The 20,623-nt window shown below is 41.5% G+C and overlaps 1 protein-coding gene across 1 annotated transcript in view; it reads right to left on the bottom strand.

Annotated features, from left to right (window-relative positions):
* Window positions 1-20,623, bottom strand: part of KCNH5 (potassium voltage-gated channel subfamily H member 5) — a 283,707-nt gene that overhangs the window by 166,042 nt on the left and 97,042 nt on the right. The window contains 4 exon segments of the mRNA XM_044272468.1: window positions 1,149-1,578; window positions 9,176-9,528; window positions 9,531-9,567; window positions 19,102-19,217. Of these exon segments, the coding sequence (XP_044128403.1) occupies window positions 1,149-1,578; window positions 9,176-9,528; window positions 9,531-9,567; window positions 19,102-19,217 (936 nt within the window).

The raw sequence follows: 20,623 nt of genomic DNA, 5'->3' as shown, positions 1-20,623 counted from the left end.
CCCTTTTTTACCTAATTGTTAGAGTCAACCTCTCACCTAATGGAGGGTCTCTCCAGCCACACAATTTAAAGGAGACAATGGGTCAGCGCACCGCATACCCATGCTTTTGGCAAAATAAATCTCTTTTACTTGACAATACACCGGAGCTTCCAAGGTAAAGACCAACACACAGCCAGCGAAATCTTTGTCTTTAGCGATGGCAGCACACATGGACAAACAAACTCTGCTTATGCATTTATAACCACCAGCAAAGATCCACCATCTCCAATAAAGATGAACAGCGGACAGGTGATTTCCAGACTTTGAAGGTTCAGAAACCACACCCAATACTTTCCAGAACTGTATTAAGTATGGAAGAACCCACAACCTTTGACCATAACAGATCGGATGCTTTTGATTTTGTGTGGCTCCGTTGTATACAGTTTATGGACTTCCCAGATATGAAAAACTGGCTAACATGCTCTGTTCAATAAAATAACATATCTCCTATGTATACTTTCTAACTTAACAAGGTGTTTTGACCTTCTCAGCACATTATATTTCATTTTTTCTTTCACCCTTCAACCCTCCTCATCTATGCTCCATGTCCCCTCCACGTCAAACTCTTTATATATTTGCTAAGTAGTTGTGACTTTTATCTACCATATGAAATTCAATATTTTCCCATCATGTTCATTCATTCTCAGCTTCTTGACTTGATGTTTTACCTGCAATACCGTGCCTTTCCACATGGTGAGCTGTAGAAGTACAGTTTCATCTAGTAAAGCTCAACATTTCCGTCTAGTACAGGAAATTTTTTCTGAAATTTACATTTTCTGCTGTGCAAAACACAAATGTGCATTGTAATTTCTCTCCTTAGTGTGTGATTAAATATAATATGAATGACATTGGCTAGTGTTAGATATTATGTCACTATGGATGATGAGTCGATTGGACAACAGGGTAGTTTCTCCAAGTTCGTGCAATATAAATGTAGTAATTTCATTCTTAATTGTCTTAATTTTCATAACACCTGTGCTGCTGGATATCTACACACGTACTAAATCCATGTAGTCAGACTCAAAGCCAGCAATAATGCTCATGGGCGGAAACTAAAAGGAAACATACATATCATACTTTATAATAAAAAGAGATAATAGTTTACTTACAGCCAACCATCATCATTGCAACAGAAAATATCTTCTCTCCATCAGTTGTTGGAGCAATGTTTCCAAATCCAATAGTTGTAAGGCTTGTCATGGTAAAGTAGAGAGATGATATGTACAATGAGTACTTACTGGGTCCACCTTCCCATTGCCCTGTGCCAGAGGCGTTATATCGATAAGGACTACCAATACTTATTCCCAGTTGGTAAAGCCAGCTTTCATTCTTGGTTGTGTTGTTGGCTTCGTCGATAACTTCATAGTCCCCGATACTATACCAAATACAGGCTAGCCAATGGGCAACAAGTCCAAATACGCAGACCAAGAGAACCAGCACTGCAGCACCATATTCCAAATAATGGTCCAATTTCCTGGCCACACGGCCTAGTCTCAGGAGTCGTACCACCTTTAGAGAGCTGAAGAGGCTGCTGATGCCCTGGGAAATACATTAAAAAACACCTCTAAGTATCTGCCCTGCATAGATACTGTAACTTAAAAGAGTTTTCTGAGATTTTTATTTTTTTTTACTGATGACCTATCCTCAGTATAGGCCATCAGTATCTGATCGGTGGGGTTCGGACCCTTGCTGATCAGTTTTTTGAGAAGGCAGCGGCGCTCCTGTGAGGTGTCGGACCCCACCGGTTAGATACTGATGACCTATTCAGAGGATAGTAAAGTGAGATGGTGTGGCACTCTTGTCCTGATGAAATTGGTGCTAAGGTTGTGGGTTCCTAGCCCGCAGAAATGTCATCATAGAAACTTCAGCACTCCAATGAGTATGGTGATATCAAGGTGTCTTTATTTAAAATTTTCTTATGCAAGGCAACTTAAAAAGTGACCTTTTTCAAACACAAGTTGCCAGAGAAGGTTAGGGAAAAAGATGGAAGTATTGAGCTGGATACACATGTCTACCAGCTCAATACTTCTTCCATCTTTTTCCCTAACCTTCTCTGGCAACTTGTGTTTGAAAAAGGTCACTTTTTAAGTTGCCTTGCATAAGAAAAATTTAAAATAAAGACACCTTGATATCACCATACTAAGCAATCATCTGCTGCTTCTGTACCATTGCTTCCTGGTTTCCCACTGGCCTCCCTACTTGCTGGTCCTTCTCAACAAACAGGAAATTAATGCTCATCTAATCACTGGCTGAGGAAGTTTAATACTGCTGCCATTAATTGGCTGAGCTGACAGGGGCCAGAAAGCAAAGAACAGTGGTGGATCCAAGAAGAGGCAAAATGGGAGCAATAGTGGATCTGTGAGAAGAGCATGACTTAAAAAAATAAATTTATATAGCATTCTGAACCTGTTTAAAAAAAATATATATAGGATGGTCAACCCCTTCAAACCTGTAAACTAGAAGTATATCATACTATAGTATAAAATATTTCTACTAATTTAGGTCCCAATATTTTGGCAATAATGGAATGGTCTCCACAGGTTCTTCAAGAAGGTAACAGTCCCATCTGGACAATCCTTTTTTAGGGTGCTAACATCAAGAATGGAAAAAAGGGGAGACATTGTATCTGTCCTTAATACTTTTTCTACTTTTATGATTCACACCTGAGTTTGGTTTTAAAAACCGCATTAAAAAACCTGAACATGTGGCAGCACCCTTACAATGATGCTCACCTGATGACCAGGTGATTGAGGGAAGCTCCTTGTGGAATCCATTTATTGGTAGTACTTGTCATGTTTTAGATCAAGTTCGTTCTTTCTAGTGGCTCTCTCGACAGTGCATGGAGCTTGGAACCAAGAGGATAACTCTGTGGTCTCCATATACCCTCCTAGGGAATATGGGATGGAGTTGCCCATATGGAATCCCTTTAAACCATGAATCAAAGTTACTTCTAAATGAGTTTTATCATGTTATGTCACGTGCTGCCTTTTTACTATGCCTTTTATATTACCTTGAACAAATTACGACGTAAGAATTGGACTGACACAAGAATAATAATGACAACATCAGCATACACAGACCTGTCCAGTTGATCGTAAGTACATTTAACACCATGGGATTCAAAGAGAAAAACATTCCTACTGCATTCTCTGCATGACACTTTCCACAATTACGGCAAACATTTCTCACTAGAACCATAGCATTCGATTGAACATTTATTTGGAATCATACAAAAGTACAGTCTCGTGTGTAGGAGGTAATTGGCTTGGAACAAAGATATATATCACCTGTGGTCTGACTGCTTGTTGCTATCTAGCCGTCATGGAAACACAAGCGACAATTAGCATGTAATAGGTGAACAATGGATGGTCAAGTTATTTTGGAAGAAGGCAAACTTTTTTAGTACTGTGCATTCAGAGCAAACTTCATGAGTCAAGATTCAGCACCATGGACATTGCACAAGCAGACCAGAGGACTAAAGGGTTTTCCGAGTGCATGACCAGAGTGTGACTACAAATGCCAGTGATTAGCAGTAGCGGTCATGTTAAAAATGGATGGCATGTGACTGCTACAGACCCTGCGGAGATCGGGACATGGAGACCACAGAAACAGTCACATTGCAGTTGTTAAGGAAAGCAATTTGAGGGGTTGTCTGCATTGAACTAACAAATACATACAAGGCCGTCCATAACCTGTCCCCTCCCTACATCTCTGAACTACTTTCCCAATACACTCCCACAGGGCACCCCATCAACAAATCTAAAACTTTGGTGGCAACTTTGTGAAGAAGGAATCGGGGGGGGGGGGGGGGGTGAACTCAATAATGTAGGCACCATAAATCCAGTGCAGGACACCTGTTATGTTGAATTTCCATTTCCCAATTATAGTCAAATTTTTGTTTGAGACTGGAGGATCACTTTTGTTTTATCTCTAGTTAGCTTCGAAAACAGTGGAGCTGGGAAACCATGTAAAAACCAACCTAAGTAATAACGTTAAGAGCAGATATGAATACAGTTGTAATGTTCTACAACTTCATTATCTCTACAAGACAAGCTGATTTTTTTTGATTCCCTGAATACCAATAAAACCCTTTATCTTAGCCAGTGTCACACTGAAGTGGGTCATCAAGTGACAGCTCCAGAGATGTGCATAGAAGATAGCTCTGGCCTACAGCACAGATGCCAAGTGTGTACTTTGAGAGTATATCATCTTATACTCCAGAGTGTTATCATTGTAAATTGCTTCCAATTAATGTGTTTTTATCTCCAGCAGGGATTCTGAAACGGCTGACCAATACTGAGCTACTATATTATCCGTGAGATATTCTCTCACTATCAGAACTAAAGTAATAACAATTTCCAGAGTAAAAATATAAATTGGTGGAGATGACAAAGCATGATCTGAGATTATATTCCCCGAATGCTGCTACTTGATTGCATTATTATGTTATTTCTACAGGTTTAAGACATTTATGAGATTTGTATTTATACTTTTTTTAAAGGATATCATCAGAACATTATATATTACATAGCCCAACAAAAAAATGTAGTTTTAGCTACCAATGATGTTTGCAGGGGCGGACATGGAACTTAAAGTGGCCATGGAAAAAATACTAACATAGAAACATAGAATGTGTCGGCAGATAAGAACCATTTGGCCCATCTAGTCTGCCCAATATACTAAATACTATGAATAGCCCTTGGCCCTATCTTATATGAAGGATGGCCTTATGCCTATCCCATGCATGCTTAAACTCCTTCACTGTATTTGCAGCTACCACTTCTGCAGGAAGGCTATTCCATGCATCCACTACTCTCTCAGTAAAGTAATACTTCCTGATATTACTTTAAAACCTTTGCCCCTGTAATTTAAAACTATGTCCTCTTGTAGCAGTTTTTCTTCTTTTAAATATTCTCTCCTCTCTTTTACCTTGTTCATTCCCTTAATGTATTTAAAAGTTTCTATCATATCCCCTCTGTCTGGTCTTTCTTCCAAGCTATACATGTTAAGGTCCTTTAATCTTTCCTGGTAAGTTTTATCCTGCAATCCATGTACTAGTTTAGTAGCTCTTCTCTGAACTCTCTCCAAAGTATCAATATCCTTCTGGAGATATGGTCTCCAGTACTGAGCACAATACTCCAAATGAGGTCTCACTAGTGCTCTGTAGAGCGGCATGAGCACCTCCCTCTTTCTACTGGTAATGCCTCTCCATATACACCCAAGCATTCTGCTAGCATTTCCTGCTGCTTTATGACATTGTCTGCCTACCTTTAAGTCTTCTGAAATAATGATCCCTAAATCCCTTTCCTCAGATACTGAGGTTAGGACTGTATCACTGATTTTATATTCTGCTCTTGGGTTTTTATGCCCCAGGTGCATTATCTTGCACTTATCAACATTACATTTTAGTTGCCAGTTTTTTGACCATTCCTCTAGTTTTCCTAAATCCTTTTCCATTTGGTGTATCCTTCCAGGAGCATCAACCCTGTTACAAATCTTTGTGTCATCAGCAAAAAGACACCTTACCATCGAGGCCTTCTGCAATTTCGCTGATAAAGATATTAAACAATATGGGTCCCAGAACAGATCCCTGAGGTAACAAGACCTTGGTCTGAATATACTCCATTGACTACAACCCTCTGTTGTCTGTCCCTCAGCCACTGCCTAATCCATTCAACAATATGGGAGTCCACGCACAAAGACTGCAATTTATTGATAAGCCTTCTATGTGGGACAGTATCAAAAGCCTTACTAAAGTCCAGATAAGCGATGTCTACTGCACTTCCGCCATCTATTATTTTAGTCACCCAATCAAAAGAATCTATAAAATTAGTTTGACATGATAATTTCCCCACTATTGATGTCAGGCTTACTGGCCTATAGATGCCCGATTGCTCCCTACTACCTTTCTTGTGAATGTGGCCCCGAAAGTGGCCCCGTTTTGTGGTCGGGTCCAAATTGATGGAAGGCATGGCCAACACAAGTAGGCAGGGCCAGCAATACCTATATTGTGGCACATCATACCACCCCAACAGAGCCAAATACCACAGTCCATGACAAAATTCTGCCAGCAGCATAAACTATATCCCCAAAAACTTCCACTGGCCGGCCGTGAGGGGGACTCATGCGGCCCCCGGGGCATCGACCCACCGGGAAATTTCCTTGTAAGGTCTATAGCCAATCTGCCCCTGGATGTTTGGAAGAAATTCCCATTACCACCTGTAGCTACTGATATATGCAAAAGAGTTTAGTCTGTCTTTGTCCTCGTTAGCATTGTTTTTTTTATCTCATGTAATCTTGAAATGAAATTTTCCAGTTCTCACGAGGGCCACTAGAACACACACAATAAATAGACATTCCATGTGTTCTGCTGATCATTTTGTCATTTGTCAACTTTGCTATATAGACTGGGGCAGAATGAGCAGAGCCATCTCATTATCATTTAAAGGCATGGGCTTTAAAGGGTTACTAAACTTTAAAAAAACTTTTCATATGTCATAGAGACACATCAAAAGTTTTGACTGGTGGGAATCTGAGTGCGGAGACCCCTGTTGATCACTAGAAAGGGCATATCGTGGTCTGTCTTCTCGCTGCAGAAGACAGGCTTAGTAGAAGTCTTTTGGGCTCATCTCGATTCCAACAGATTGCTAGCGTTTATCTCCTCTCGTTCTAGTGCCTGGTGGGGGTCTGAGCACTCAGCCCCCCACCAATCAAAACTATTGATAGGTCTCTATACCATGTCAAACATTTTTGATATCTCAATGACCCTTTAAAAAAAAAGCTCTGTTGTACTGCTATGCTATATACCATAATAATACTATACATACATATAAGGCTCTGTATGCAGCTCCCTGTCATTATACATTGGACCTAGATAAGAACTTTTCGTCATCTTTGATGATCACTCTGTGTGCATTGTCTTTATGGTATTCTACTTTGCTCTGCCTACCCCCTTTTATTTTATCTTCTGTAAGAAGGTACTTGGAATCATCAGTGGATGGAAGGTGTCACCAAGGTTTCTGGCCTCGGTGAAGTAGGAGCCGGTATTTTGTGTGTCAGCAGCAGCTATTGCTAATTAACACCTTGAGATTTAGCATGGCTATCATAGCTAATCCGGGACAGCTCTTACTGGGAGTAGTCAAAGTGCTGGGTGGGTGTCTACTCCCCATGTTTCAGGCCGGGTTTTGCCAGGCATAAAAACCAGCCAGTTGTGGTGGATTTACCTCCCTCTGACAGTGGAGCGCAGGAGTCTGTGTGCTGTGAACTGAGGGCTGTGCTGGGATTTGAGGTTTGAGCCGGGCTGGAGGACTCAGGCCCCTCTAAAGGCGAACAGGCCGCCTATGGACTTGATGAGGCTGAACTGCTAACAGGGTGTGAATTAACACCCAGGAGAAAAGGTGACTTTTATAGTTTATGGACTTTCCTTGTGTGTGAAGAAACACCAAGCCACCTGCGTTTTGTGATACACCAATGTGTGAATAAACACCGCTGTTTGATTCAAGAACTGTGTACTTTGCCAGTATACTGCATCCGCTAGTCCTAACTACCAGAGCGAATCCCCACACTTCCTTTAGAGGAGCTTAGTATCTTATTTTATGTATTTATTTCAGTGCACAATTGAATAGACACTGTGGCTGGAGCAGTCTAATAGATTGGAATATGAAAAGACATGACCTGTAAAGACTTCCAGTGGATCTTATCTTGTAAAGACTTCCAGAGCACTGGGCTCTTACTATATAGCACTCTGTTGCTACTATAATTCTCATGGAGATACATAGAGCTACAGTGCACGTGCATGACTACCTCTCTATTCAAACTCCACCTTATCACAGTAATGCATGTTAGGTAGGACAAGGGTGACTATTGCCTCAGCAATCAATCTGTCCTGTTGATGGGTGATGCATTATTTTTTTATGATGGGGGGGATAAGGCTCAGTGACTTGAGCTAGATGTGCGGAAGAGGAGAGGGCCAAATGCAGACAATATTAGGGGGTGCTTCTAGGAATCATTTAACATCTACTGGGAAATATGTATTGGGTCAACTGAAGGCATTGTCTGTGAGGGCACTTGAAAGCCACAGTATAAGGACATGGAAGGTACTATTTATGGGGAAAAGTGGGAAGGTACTGTATTTGGGGACTATTTGACAGTACTGTTTATGGAGACACTTGGATAGTACTATTTATAGAGGAACTTGTAAAGTACACTTTATGGGGACAATTAGAAGGTACTGTCTGTGTATGGAGACAGGTGAAAGGTAATAGTTATAGATACACTTGGAAGGTACTCTTTATTGGGACATTGGAAGGTACTGTTTATGGAGGCACTTTGAAGGTACTGTTTATGGAGACTCTTGGAATGTACTGTTTTGAGAGACTCTTTGAAAGTACTGATCATGGAGACACTTGGAAAGTACTCTTTATGGAGACAATTGGAAGGTACTGTTTATTGCGACACTTAGAAGGTATTGTTTATGGAGACACTTGGAAGGTACTATTAAGACACTTGGAAAGTACCATTTCATAGTACTGTTGATAGAGACACTTGGAAAGTACTCTTTATTGGGACAATCGGAAGATACTGTTTTGGGGGACTGTTTGAGACCACTGTTTATGGAGACACTTGGAAGGTACTGTTTATAGAGAGAGACACTTGGAATATACTGTTTTGAGAGACTCTTTGAAAGTACTATTTATTGAGACACTTGGAAAATACTCTTTATGGGGACAATTAGAAGATACTATTTTGGGACACTCTTTGAAAGTACTGTTTATAGACACACTTGGAAGGTACTTTTTATGCAGACAATACGATTGTACTAGTTTATGGAGACACTTGGGATGATCCTGTTTATGGGGATGCTTGGATGCTATTGTTTATGGGGACAAGTTGTAAAGATTTGCTCAGGAGGGTACTTGGTAGTCCCTGTTCAATGGGGTACCCAGAAAGGTCTGATAAAGAAAGCAATTAGAAAGCACAGGTAAAAGGGGAAGCTGGCAGGCCCTTATTTATTGGGGCATCTGGCAAGGACAGAATAGCTGAAGGAAGCATTCATTGCAGTATGTTGCAGGTAGAAATTCTGAGACTTATAATTTCCTCATACATTTTTAACAACACTTGGCTGACATCCACTTACCTCATCCACATTTTCAAAGGCATTGATGATATCATATGGTAAGCAAGACAGTAAGTCAATGACAAACCACGTTTTCAAGTAGTTCATTCTTATAAGTTTGGGATCTGAAATTACTTCTCCTCCAGGTCCAACAAAAGTTGTGTGAAAGTTCAAAACTATATCAACAAGGAAAATGACATCCACCACACTGTCCAGCACCAGCCAGGCAATGTTGTTCTGCTTCGTCTTGAAGGAGACATTGTAAGGAACCATGATTGCAGTGTAGAAGGTCAGTATTAGGATCACCCAATCCCAGGTGGTCTTGAAAGCACAATAGTGCAATATAATGTGTGGTGGCGTCTTTGGTGCTTCTGTTTGTATTGAGGAAGGATGTCTGATCCCAGCTGTAGAACCTGCATGAGATACAAGTCACATTAGACATTTATAATACAAAAGGAGCATAACCTTCACTTCTGTGACCTAGTTATGTCAACATTTTAGTTGTCAGAATCCCTCAGTTATAGATGAGCTCTTACAGTACAGTACTTTGAAGGGCTGATAACCCTAAAAATAAATGAGGGGAAGGGTTACTTCACATATTTCTGAATCTGTTTAATATTCTGTAAGACCCTGAAACAAATGGTCTTGCCAAACATTTGGTAGAGAAGACAGAGTTCATCTCATTCTAGCCACCAACCAAGTTGACGGGGCAATGCTTTTGAGGTTTGACTGGTATGTCTTTCCCAAACATGGTTGTTAGGGCTGCTCTGGTATGTTGATGGTAAGAGTAGCATGGTCTGCAGCACTATTCTTTCCACCAAAAACACTGAAGCCCAGATGGAAACCTGACAGAACCCATTACTGTATATGTCAGCAGAACCTATATGATCAAAAATATATCCATGCTAGATACCATGGCTCTTATATAGTGTGTAGTGTGTAAGGGCTTTATACACATCAGCAGTAGAGGGGGCAGAAGGAAGAGATGAACATGAATAAAAAGTGTTCACTATGAAGAGGTATTCTGGAGAGACTAAGCCATAGATATGTATAATATCAAACACTATTCATTCTACTCGGCAGTGTTGTCTTTACTATACAACCCAGTAAACTTCATAAAGATCTGAGACAGTTTATTTCTAATCTCTTATTTGTGGAAACTCTCGTGAAAAGAAAATACAATCCTGCCACCGTTCTAGATTCTTGAAGATTAGATGTTTTATCAAATGCCAGTGAACCAGTTTTCTATTATTGAACATCAAGGCTTGTTTATATGGATTATTCAGTCGGATGAAAAGCACACATTGTTCAGGCCGCGATGCTTGATGTTTCTGTTCTCTGATTTAGGTCTAAAATAAGAACAAATCATTCTATGTGTATATAATGGTAGAGAAGTAAATGAAAAATGAATGCAATATACACGCTATATGTCTATGTGCCTACTATTGTATCTATATGTCTATCTGTATATCTCATATCTATTATCTATCTATCTATAGAAGAATTTGAATGAGTGGTGGACCCACTTTATTAACCCCAAATGCAATGTTTCAACCCAACACAAGGAGACCTTTGTTATACTATCTATCTATCTAATATCTATCTATTTATCTATCTATCTCATATGCATCTATCTCTCTAATATATGTCTAATATACAAAAAATATTTACTTTCCCACTATAATGTATCAATTACGATCTTTAAGATTTTCAGGTTTTTGCATTATACCTGATTAATAATAAATTTGTGTATATGTTCCTTCTAATTCACATCCATCGTTATCATCTCCTATCTAATTATTATCTTGAATTAACCTACTATCTATCTATTTGTGCATCATTTTTATCTTTCTTGCACCTAACATATATTCTTATATCCTGCCCGTCTACACAAATAATATATCCGTGCACATTGATAAAGATGTAACATTAGATTTAGAGAATGAATGTGAACCTTTACCTGGACTTTTATCTCTCATGGTAGAATCTCAGGAGACATCACTCCCCCCAAATGTGCACGCCTACAGGAATCTTAATGTAGTTACCCCCGGGGATGACTGTGCTGCAGTGAGAACATCAAAGAACTTTCTATTTTAGGGACTTTTTATCTAGGGAAGTAAAACCAACAAATATATGGATTTGGGTTGCATGCCTATAGAGTAACACTTACCGATGGAACTGCAAAAATATCTAACAGACACCGTTGCCTTCAAGTTAAGAAAGCGACATTTATCTTATATTTTGATTAGGTTCCAAAGGCTAACAGCACTCAGTGAATTATTAATTGGGGCAATCTAAGGATCTCATCAGTGCATGAATCATGCAGTACAGGACAGTCCACGTCTTATTACACACTATGCGCAAGGCAGGCTGCAAGGGTAACCTTACCCCATGGGGGATTAATTACAGATGTGCCAAGGAAAGGATGTCATATCAATCTACAAAACGGGTTGGATTTTGAGAAAGTGCTATATTATCTGATGCTCTCTTTTACTAACACATTAAAACGGTTACAAAACTGTGTCCAGCAAAGCGAAGGTTAAACACACAAAATAACCTGAAAAGAAATTGGGCAGCGAAGAAAACAGCCATAGTGTGTAAACCAGAGCTTTTCTACTTCACAAGGAAGCTAATTTTAGAAAGGCAATCAAAAATTATTGTTATTTTAATTAGGCATAGGCGTGCAATAAAGAACCTTTGTCTACGTGAAAAAGTGTTTGAAGCTCGGTTGATTAGGAACCTCTCCTAATAAATAGAAGAAAATATATATAACGCATTAATTGCTCCGCAATTTAAAGTAGGTTTAAAGAACCACTAAACCTATCGTAATTCACAAAATGTAATGGTAGAGTTAATAGGCTCTGGGTAAGAAAACCCATTATCAAATACCCTAATAAGTCACTGAATGGTGGGGTCCTCATTGGGGATCTCTATAAATTATTCAGAGAGTGCCTTTGAAGGACTTGTAGGATCTGTGTATTTTACTGGCAGCCCACTGATTTCAAGGGAGGCCATGTAATACTTAATTTCTCCTGAGGTGGTGCTGCAGAGGAATTGATTACTTGCTGCTATGTTACCCTGCAGATTAAAGCTGACCACTGGGGACACACTCTAATCGGTTTATTTTGAGAGGCTGTTCTGGCAAAAAGGGGTTGTCCAAAGCCAACAAGCCTTTAAAGAGCATCTGTCAGCAGGATCAATTCTATTAAACCAGGCATACTATCTGGCAGAGTTGATCCTACTGATTAAAGCAATACCTCTCTTGTTAAAATAGGTTAGCAGGATCATCCCTATTAAAGCAGGTATACAGGGAGTGCAGAATTATTAGGCAAGTTGTATTTTTGAGGATTCATTTTATTATTGAACAACAACCATGTTCTCAATGAACCCAAAAAACTCATTAATATCAAAGCTGAATATTTTTGGAAGTAGTTTTTAGTTTTAGCTATTTTAGGGGGATATCTGTGTGTGCAGGTGACTATTACTGTGCATAATTATTAGGCAACTTAACAAAAAACAAATATATACCCATTTCAATTATTTATTTTTACCAGTGAAACCAATATAACATCTCAACATTCACAAATATACATTTCTGACATTCAAAAACAAAACAAATCAGTGACCAATATAGCCACCTTTCTTTGCAAGGACACTCAAAAGCCTGCCATCCATGGATTCTGTCAGTGTTTTGATCTGTTCACTATCAACATTGCGTGCAGCAGCAACCACAGCCTCCCAGACACTGTTCAGAGAGGTGTACTGTTTTCCCTCCTTGTAAATCTCACATTTGATGATGGACCACAGGTTCTCAATGGGGTTCAGATCAGGTGAACAAGGAGGCCATGTCATTAGATTTTCTTCTTTTATACCCTTTCTTGCCAGCCACGCTGTGGAGTACTTGGACGCTTGTGATGGAGCATTGTCCTGCATGAAAATCATGTTTTTCTTGAAGGATGCAGACTTCTTCCTGTACCACTGCTTGAAGAAGGTGTCTTCCAGAAACTGGCAGTAGGACTGGGAGTTGAGCTTGACTCCATCCTCAACCCGAAAAGGCCCCACAAGCTCATCTTTGATGATACCAGCCCAAACCAGTACTCCACCTCCACCTTGCTGGCGTCTGAGTCGGACTGGAGCTCTCTGCCCTTTACCAATCCAGCCACGGGCCCATCCATCTGGCCCATCAAGACTCACTCTCATTTCATCAGTCCATAAAACCTTAGAAAAATCAGTCTTGAGATATTTCTTGCCCAGTCTTGACGTTTCAGCTTGTGTGTCTTGTTCAGTGGTGGTCGTCTTTCAGCCTATCTTACCTTGGCCATGTCTCTGAGTATTGCACACCTTGTGCTTTTGGGTACTCCAGTGATGTTGCAGCTCTGAAATATGGCCAAACTGGTGGCAAGTGGCATCTTGGCAGCTGCACGCTTGACTTTTCTCAGTTCATGGGCAGTTATTTTGCGCCTTGGTTTTTCCACACGCTTCCTTGCGACCCTGTTGACTATTTTGAATGAAACGCTTGATTGTTCGATGATCACGCTTCAGAAGCTTTGCAATTTTAAGAGTGCTGCATCCCTCTGCAAGATATCTCACTATTTTTGACTTTTCTGAGCCTGTCAAGTCCTTCTTTTGACCCATTTTGCCAAAGGAAAGGAAGTTGCCTAATAATTATGCACACCTGATATAGGGTGTTGATGTCATTAGACCACACCCCTTCTCATTACAGAGATGCACATCACCTAATATGCTTAATTGGTAGTAGGCTTTCGAGCCTATACAGCTTGGAGTAAGACAACATGCATAAAGAGGATGATGTGGTCAAAATACTAATTTGCCTAATAATTCTGCACTCCCTGTATTGTCTGGTAGGGTTGATGCTGCTGATAAAAGTGATACGTCTCTTGTAGCGTTGGTTGAGCACCAAAGTGCTCGAGTGCTCGAGCAGAACACCTCGGGGTGCTCTTCCGAGCACAATGGAAGTCAATGGGAGAACCCGAGCATTAAACCAGGCACCCCCTGGTCTGAAGAGGGGAAGGAGTCTGGTTCATAGTAAAAGGTCAGAAATACAACCTGTATATCACATAATGGAGGGCCTCATTCACATTGTGGTACAATTGTTCAGGTGGTGGGACTCCTCCATTAATAAAGCCTATGCACTAAGTGAAAGGGCTGCCAAAAATTACAAGGAACCAGCACTCCAATACACCCTTTATTACACAAAAAGGAGGGCATCATACACACCCTTGAAAAATTATGATTGCTAGCCTGCTGGTGACCCTCAAAAACATTAGGGGCGAGGGCCTGCTGCTGAACTGACAAGCTAAAACATTAGAAGTGAGGGCCTGCTGCCGAGCTGACAATCTAAAACATTAGGGGTGAGGGGCTACTGCCGAGGTGACCATCTAAAATATTATGGGCAAGGGCCTGCTGCCGAGCTGACCATCTAAAAATTTAGGAGTGAGGGTCTGCTTCTGAGCTGACCCTCTAAAACATTATGGTTGAGGGACCGCTGCTGAGATGACCCTCTAAAACATTAGGAGCCAGGGCAGCCTAATAAGCATGTTGATATGATGGAGGAGGAGGATGAGAAAAGGGAAACTGAACCATATACCCCTTTTAGTGGCGGAAGGGGTGCATGGGAATACAGTGTATTCAATACACCATGAAAGCCACATATGTTCAGCCACTTTCCTCTGGTGGAGTAGAGAAGTCAGGGGCAACTCAGGCCTTGTTCATTTTTATAACAGTCAACCAGTCAGCATTTTCAGTTGACAGGCGGGTGTGCTTATCAGTTATCAGTAATTATGCCCCCAGCAGCACTAAATACCCGCTCAAACAAAACGGTTTGGCAGGCCAGCACCTCCAAACGTGGGGCGTAGAGCGAAAGTTTGTGCCACGTATCCAGCTTGGACACCCAATAATTGTAAGGCACACAGAAATCACTGAGGACGCTGACACGGTCTGCTACGTACTCCTTCACCATCTTCCCAAATTTTTCCCTCCTTGTGACACTAGGCCGAGCATCAGGTTGAGGGTGCTGGCGGGGTGTCATAAAACTTAAACTGAAACTGAAAAATATTGGCGGCTGGGGACAGAGTGCTGTGGGACAGCCGCCGCCATCAGGATGCGGAAAGCCTCAGTGTCCACAAGCCTAAATTGCAACATTTCCAGGGCCAGCAATTTGGAAAGGTGCGCATTTAGTGTTATGGTCTGTGGGTGGGTGACTGGGTATAGACACCTGTATGCTGCGCTGGGACACAGAAGTGGATGTGCTAGCTGATGGTGCTTGCGAAGGTCCAGGTGCATGGCGGGAGGCATCCAGGCCTGCGTCTTGGACAGGGGATTGGCCAGCACGTAACACAGGGGGAAGAGGAGGCAGTGGTGTGACCAGCATACACTGGTTGTGGACCCAGGCATTCGTCCCCCCTATTAGGGTGCTTTGATGCCATGTGGCGGATCATGCTGGTGATGGTGAGGTTGCTAGTATTCACGCCACCTGCTCTTTTTGGTATGGCACAGGTTGCAAATGACAATTCTTTTATCGTCCGCACTTTCCTCAAAGAAGCGCCAGACTGCGGAACACCTACCCCTTGGCAAGGGAGATTGCCGCAAGGGGGTGCTCCGGGGAACAGTTGTGGGCCTGTTTGGTGTGGCCCGCCTTCTCCCTTTTCCCACCCCACTGCCTTTCCCAGGGTGTTGCGGTGCTGCAGATCCCTCCCCCTCTGTACTGCTGTCCTCGCTCGGCTTGCCCTCTTGCCAGGTTAGGTCAGTGACTTCATCGTCCAGCACCTCCTCTTCCACTACCTCCTCTTCCACTACCTCCTCACTCTGGTCATCCTCCTGACTTGTTGACCTAACAACAATCTCAGTTATTGACAACAGTGTCTCATCCTCATCATGAACCTCTTGAGACACTAATTGTGGTTGACTTATTGGCAACTGTGTCTCATCATCATCATCCACTTTGTGAAACACTAATTGCCATTCCCCACCGTCATCTTCTGACTATGGATGCTCCAGAGTTTGGGAATCAGGGCACAAGATCTCCTCATGTCCTTCTACAAGCGGGCTTGGCGAGAGGCCCAAATTAAGGAGTGGCGATGAAAACAGCTCCTCGGAATATCAGAGTGTGGGATCACTTGTTCGCCAAGACTCTCCATGGTGTGTAGAAGGATTATCAGGGTGAGGATTCTGTTGACCAGACTCTTGGCTAATGAGACTGGACTTGGAAGACAGGGTGGTGCTTATCTGACTGGAAGCATTATCTGCTGCAATCCAACCAACCACCTGGTCGCACTGGTGTGACTTTGAGAGTGGTGTCCTTCGCTGCCCTGCAAACTGGGACATAAAGCTAGGTATCGTGGATGAGTGTGTTTCTTGTACTCTGGCAGCAGGCACAGTTTCACCGTGCCCAGGGTCACGGCCTCTGCGTGCACCAGCACGGCCACTTCCCCATCCCTTACTGTTCGCCTTCCGCATATTAAATGGTATATATGCTTGAAAGTATGTCACACGTACAGTAGTGCAGGCTTTGTAAGTGTATGCGCAAATAAAGTACACAGAATGTCAGATATTTTTAGGATGCGCACACGTTAAACAGGAGGTATAGCGCAAGTAATGTCGCTGTCACCACCGCCTAATAAAAAATTACACTGAATTAATGTCACTGATATTTAGGATGGGCAAACGTTATACAGGAGATGTAGCGCAGGTAATGTCACTGCCACCAGCAGTAAAAAAATTTGACTGAATGTCACTGATATTTTGGATACGCAAACGTTATACAGGAGATTTAGCGCAGGTAATGTTACTGTCCGCAGCGGACACCGTCTACAGAAAAAGTACACTGGATGTCATAGATATTTTTAGGCTGCGCACACGTTACACAGGAGATGTAGCGCAGATAATGTTGCTGTCACCAGCGGCGGAAAAAATTACGCTGAATGTCACTGATATTTTGGGTGCGCTGTTATACAGGAGATGTAGTGCAGGTAATGTAACTGTCCACAGCGGACACAATCTACGGAAAAAGTACACTGGATGTCACGGATATATTTAGGCTGCACACATGTTAGACAGGAGATGTAGTGCAGATAATGTCGCTGTCTGCAGCGACCAAACAATTGCAAGCTATTTAGCCCAGGTTGCGCTAAAAAATATATTTATATATAGATATGATTGGCAGGGGGACGGAACATATGGGACAGGCAGATATTTTGAAAACCATACTACATTTTGAATTTGATTGGTGTGCTTGGTGGGGGGGAGGAATGCGTATCAAGCCAGGAGATTTGGATTTCATTGACTGGGGATAAACAGACCAGCCCTGGATGGACGTATTAGGAAGGGGTAAGATCAGTCTGTGATCTTCGGATTTGATGAGTAGGGTTAAGACATTCCCAGCCAGGAATGTTGAATTTAATTGAGGAGAAAGGGAAGGGAGGAACGCCAGCCTAGTATCTTCTAAGCAACCCATGACCTTTCTTCACAGGCTACACTATTTGCCCCCGGGTTGAGGCTGTGGCAAACAGCACCAACTTTTTCTCTTGTCTCCCCTTTAGGAAGCCTGTGCACCCACAATTCCTTGATTTTTGATTATTTTTGTTTGTTTGTTTCACTTAATTTTAGTTTTATTGAAACAGCATTGGCTGAAAATCACGATAAAATGGTAGCATTACCATGGCTCATACTGAAAATTCAATGTTTCTGCACAGGACAAAAAGTTGCAAGCCATATGACCATCCCAAACAATCCAGCATGAACCCCAACATTACCACCAAGACAATATTCTAGTAACCCCCTGAAGAGTCTCAGCAGTAACGGCTACCACCATATGCTATATACTTTTTCAATACATTTCAAGTAATGATTACACCAAACTGCAACACCATGACTATGATCACAACCTACCGTACATGTATATATCAAATATATTATTAGGAACAAGAAAAAACTATTGTAAAACTGTAAATGCTTTGCTACCTACAGAGGATCCGCTGTATTTGGAGGATACTGACCTACTTGAGCGCTTCAATTTCTCTAATTAATATGTAATTAAGTAGTGAACTTTGTAAAGACTCACATTAAGTACCTGGCCTGCACATGGCCTTCAAAAAACAAATATCGAGATCTGCGTAAAATAACTCGTGAATTAAGGGGAAGACTGAAGATGATGACTTCAAAAGATACATCTTGGAAAAAAAAAATTTATTGTAAGAAGGATAGGGGATAAATATCTGATCGATGAGGGTCCCCCTGCTCGGACTCCCACCCATAAAGAGAATAGAAGTCTGAATGAATGGCGCGGTGCTCAAGCTGCTTCATTCCTTCTCTATTGGACTGCTGGGGATAGCTGACTACAGCAATTTTAAACTTGGGAGTCGAGACCCTGTTCCATGATTGGTGTGGGTATTGCCTAAAAATGAGGCAGCAATAGTACTTTTTCTTAGAGCATGAGGACCATTACTGGATCCTTTCCCTATAGGCAATCTCAACTAATCAGTACACAGTCTATATCCTAGCACAGTGTTTCTCAACTCCAGGCTTTAAAAATTCTATGAAATTGAAGGCACACAGAGGTTTAGTATGGGCACATGAGTACTGTATTATGGCTGCATGCAGGAGGACTAAAGGTATTGTTAGAACAAGGTTGTCCACAACAGGTAGTCTATTGCCATTGAGGAAACATCCAGTGCACTGTTGGCCGAACAGAAATGAAAATTCACAATATTCCTTCTACATAGTTGATTTCCATATGAAATAGCAGAACCGTTTGATACATACATATTACCTGCTGGTATGTAGATCTACCTACAAAAAAGTAGAGGCCCATGAGGGTAGCTTTGTTTGTATTTTTCACTGTAAAGAATGCGGTAAATTTCGTATACTGTCTTTTTGATAAACATGAAAGCAATTAAGCAATATTAAAAAAGGAATAAATAATCTCTTACTTCTGCTAATCTGGAATGTTTGTGGACCACTTCTGCTTTGTTCATAGGAGTCAGCTGCTGTAAAACACTGCGGCTGTTCGTCAATGCGCGAGTTAAGCGGGCAAATTTTGTCCATCCTTTAGAGGGAAAAAATAAATAAAAAAATATTGTCAATGATGAATTTAAAATAATTTCAAATGTTTGCAAATACCAGCTAGGTATATTTATTTTTGAAATTTTAAAAAATATTTGAAATGTTTTTTTGTTTGTTTTTTCCTTAAAGGGATTGTCTCACTTCAGCAAATGCCATTTATTATATAGAAAAAGTTAACACAAGGCACTTACTAATGTATTGTTATTATTCATATTGCCTCCTTTGCTGGCTTTATTAATTTTTCCATCACATTATACACTGCTCGTTTCTAGGGGTTACGACCACCGCTGCTCCCACGGTCCTGGCTCCCAGAGTGGCGGCGCTTTTTTCTATAGTGTGCAAACACGTCCACCACTGCTGAATTGCAGGATGATCATAACCCCTGGAAACGAGCACTATATAATGTGATGGAAAAATGAATCCAGCCAGCAAAGCAGGCAACGTGGACAGTCACAATACATTAGTAAGTGCCTTGTACTAACTTTGTCTACAGGATAAATGCAATTTGCTGAAGTGAGACAACACCTTTCATTAAAGGGTTTCTGTCATTAGAAATAACGTTATCTAGCTGACTGACATTAGCGATGTGCTAATGTCAGCAGTATATAACAGTATGCTTTATAACTCCCTGCCTGCCGCCGTTCTCTTAAAATAAGGCTTTTAACATATGCTAATTAGCCTCTAGGTGCTATTAGGGTGTTGCTTCAGCTCCTAGAGGTTCGGTCTACGCACCCTTTGGTACGCCCAGGTCCAGTTGATTGACTTTCGAGTTCTCCTCAGTGTCCCGTAAATCCCATGCCGGCGCCGTCCCGTTTAGTATTCGGCACAGGCGCAGTAAGTGAAGGATGCGCTCCTGCTGCAGGCTTCCCCACTGCGCCTGTGCAGAAGGAAGGAAGCCGGCAGCAGGAGCGTGTCCTTCACTCACTGCGCCGAAAACTAAAAGGGACGGCGCCGGCATGGGATTTACAGGACACTGAGAAGAACTCAAAACTCAAATCAACTGGACCTGGGTGTGCCAAAGGGTGTATAGACGGAGCCTCTAGGTGCTGAAGCAACACCCTAATAGCACCTAGAGGCTCATTAGCATCTTTTAAAAAGTCTTTATTTTAAGAGAACGGCGGCAGGCAGGGAGTTATAAATCATACTGTTATGTACTGCTGTCAGTCAGCTACATAACGTTATTTCTCATGACAGAAACCCTTTAAACATATTTCTATTCTTTACAAAAATTCTCAGTTGAAAGATTTCTGGATACAAGAATAAGGGACATTGGCAACTTTAGATTTTAAGGTGCTCTAATAATATAGGTGGTGCAACTAGACAGTTTGGGGGATTTTTAATAATGTTGGCCTAATTTTTTGACCTACTAACCAAATTTGTGCCAAATAT

This window comes from Bufo gargarizans, chromosome 11, assembly GCF_014858855.1.
Source record: "Bufo gargarizans isolate SCDJY-AF-19 chromosome 11, ASM1485885v1, whole genome shotgun sequence".
NCBI classification, from domain to species: Eukaryota; Metazoa; Chordata; class Amphibia; order Anura; family Bufonidae; genus Bufo; species Bufo gargarizans.
Note: the sequence above shows the minus strand (reverse complement) of the source record. Positions and strands in the feature narration are given on the sequence as shown.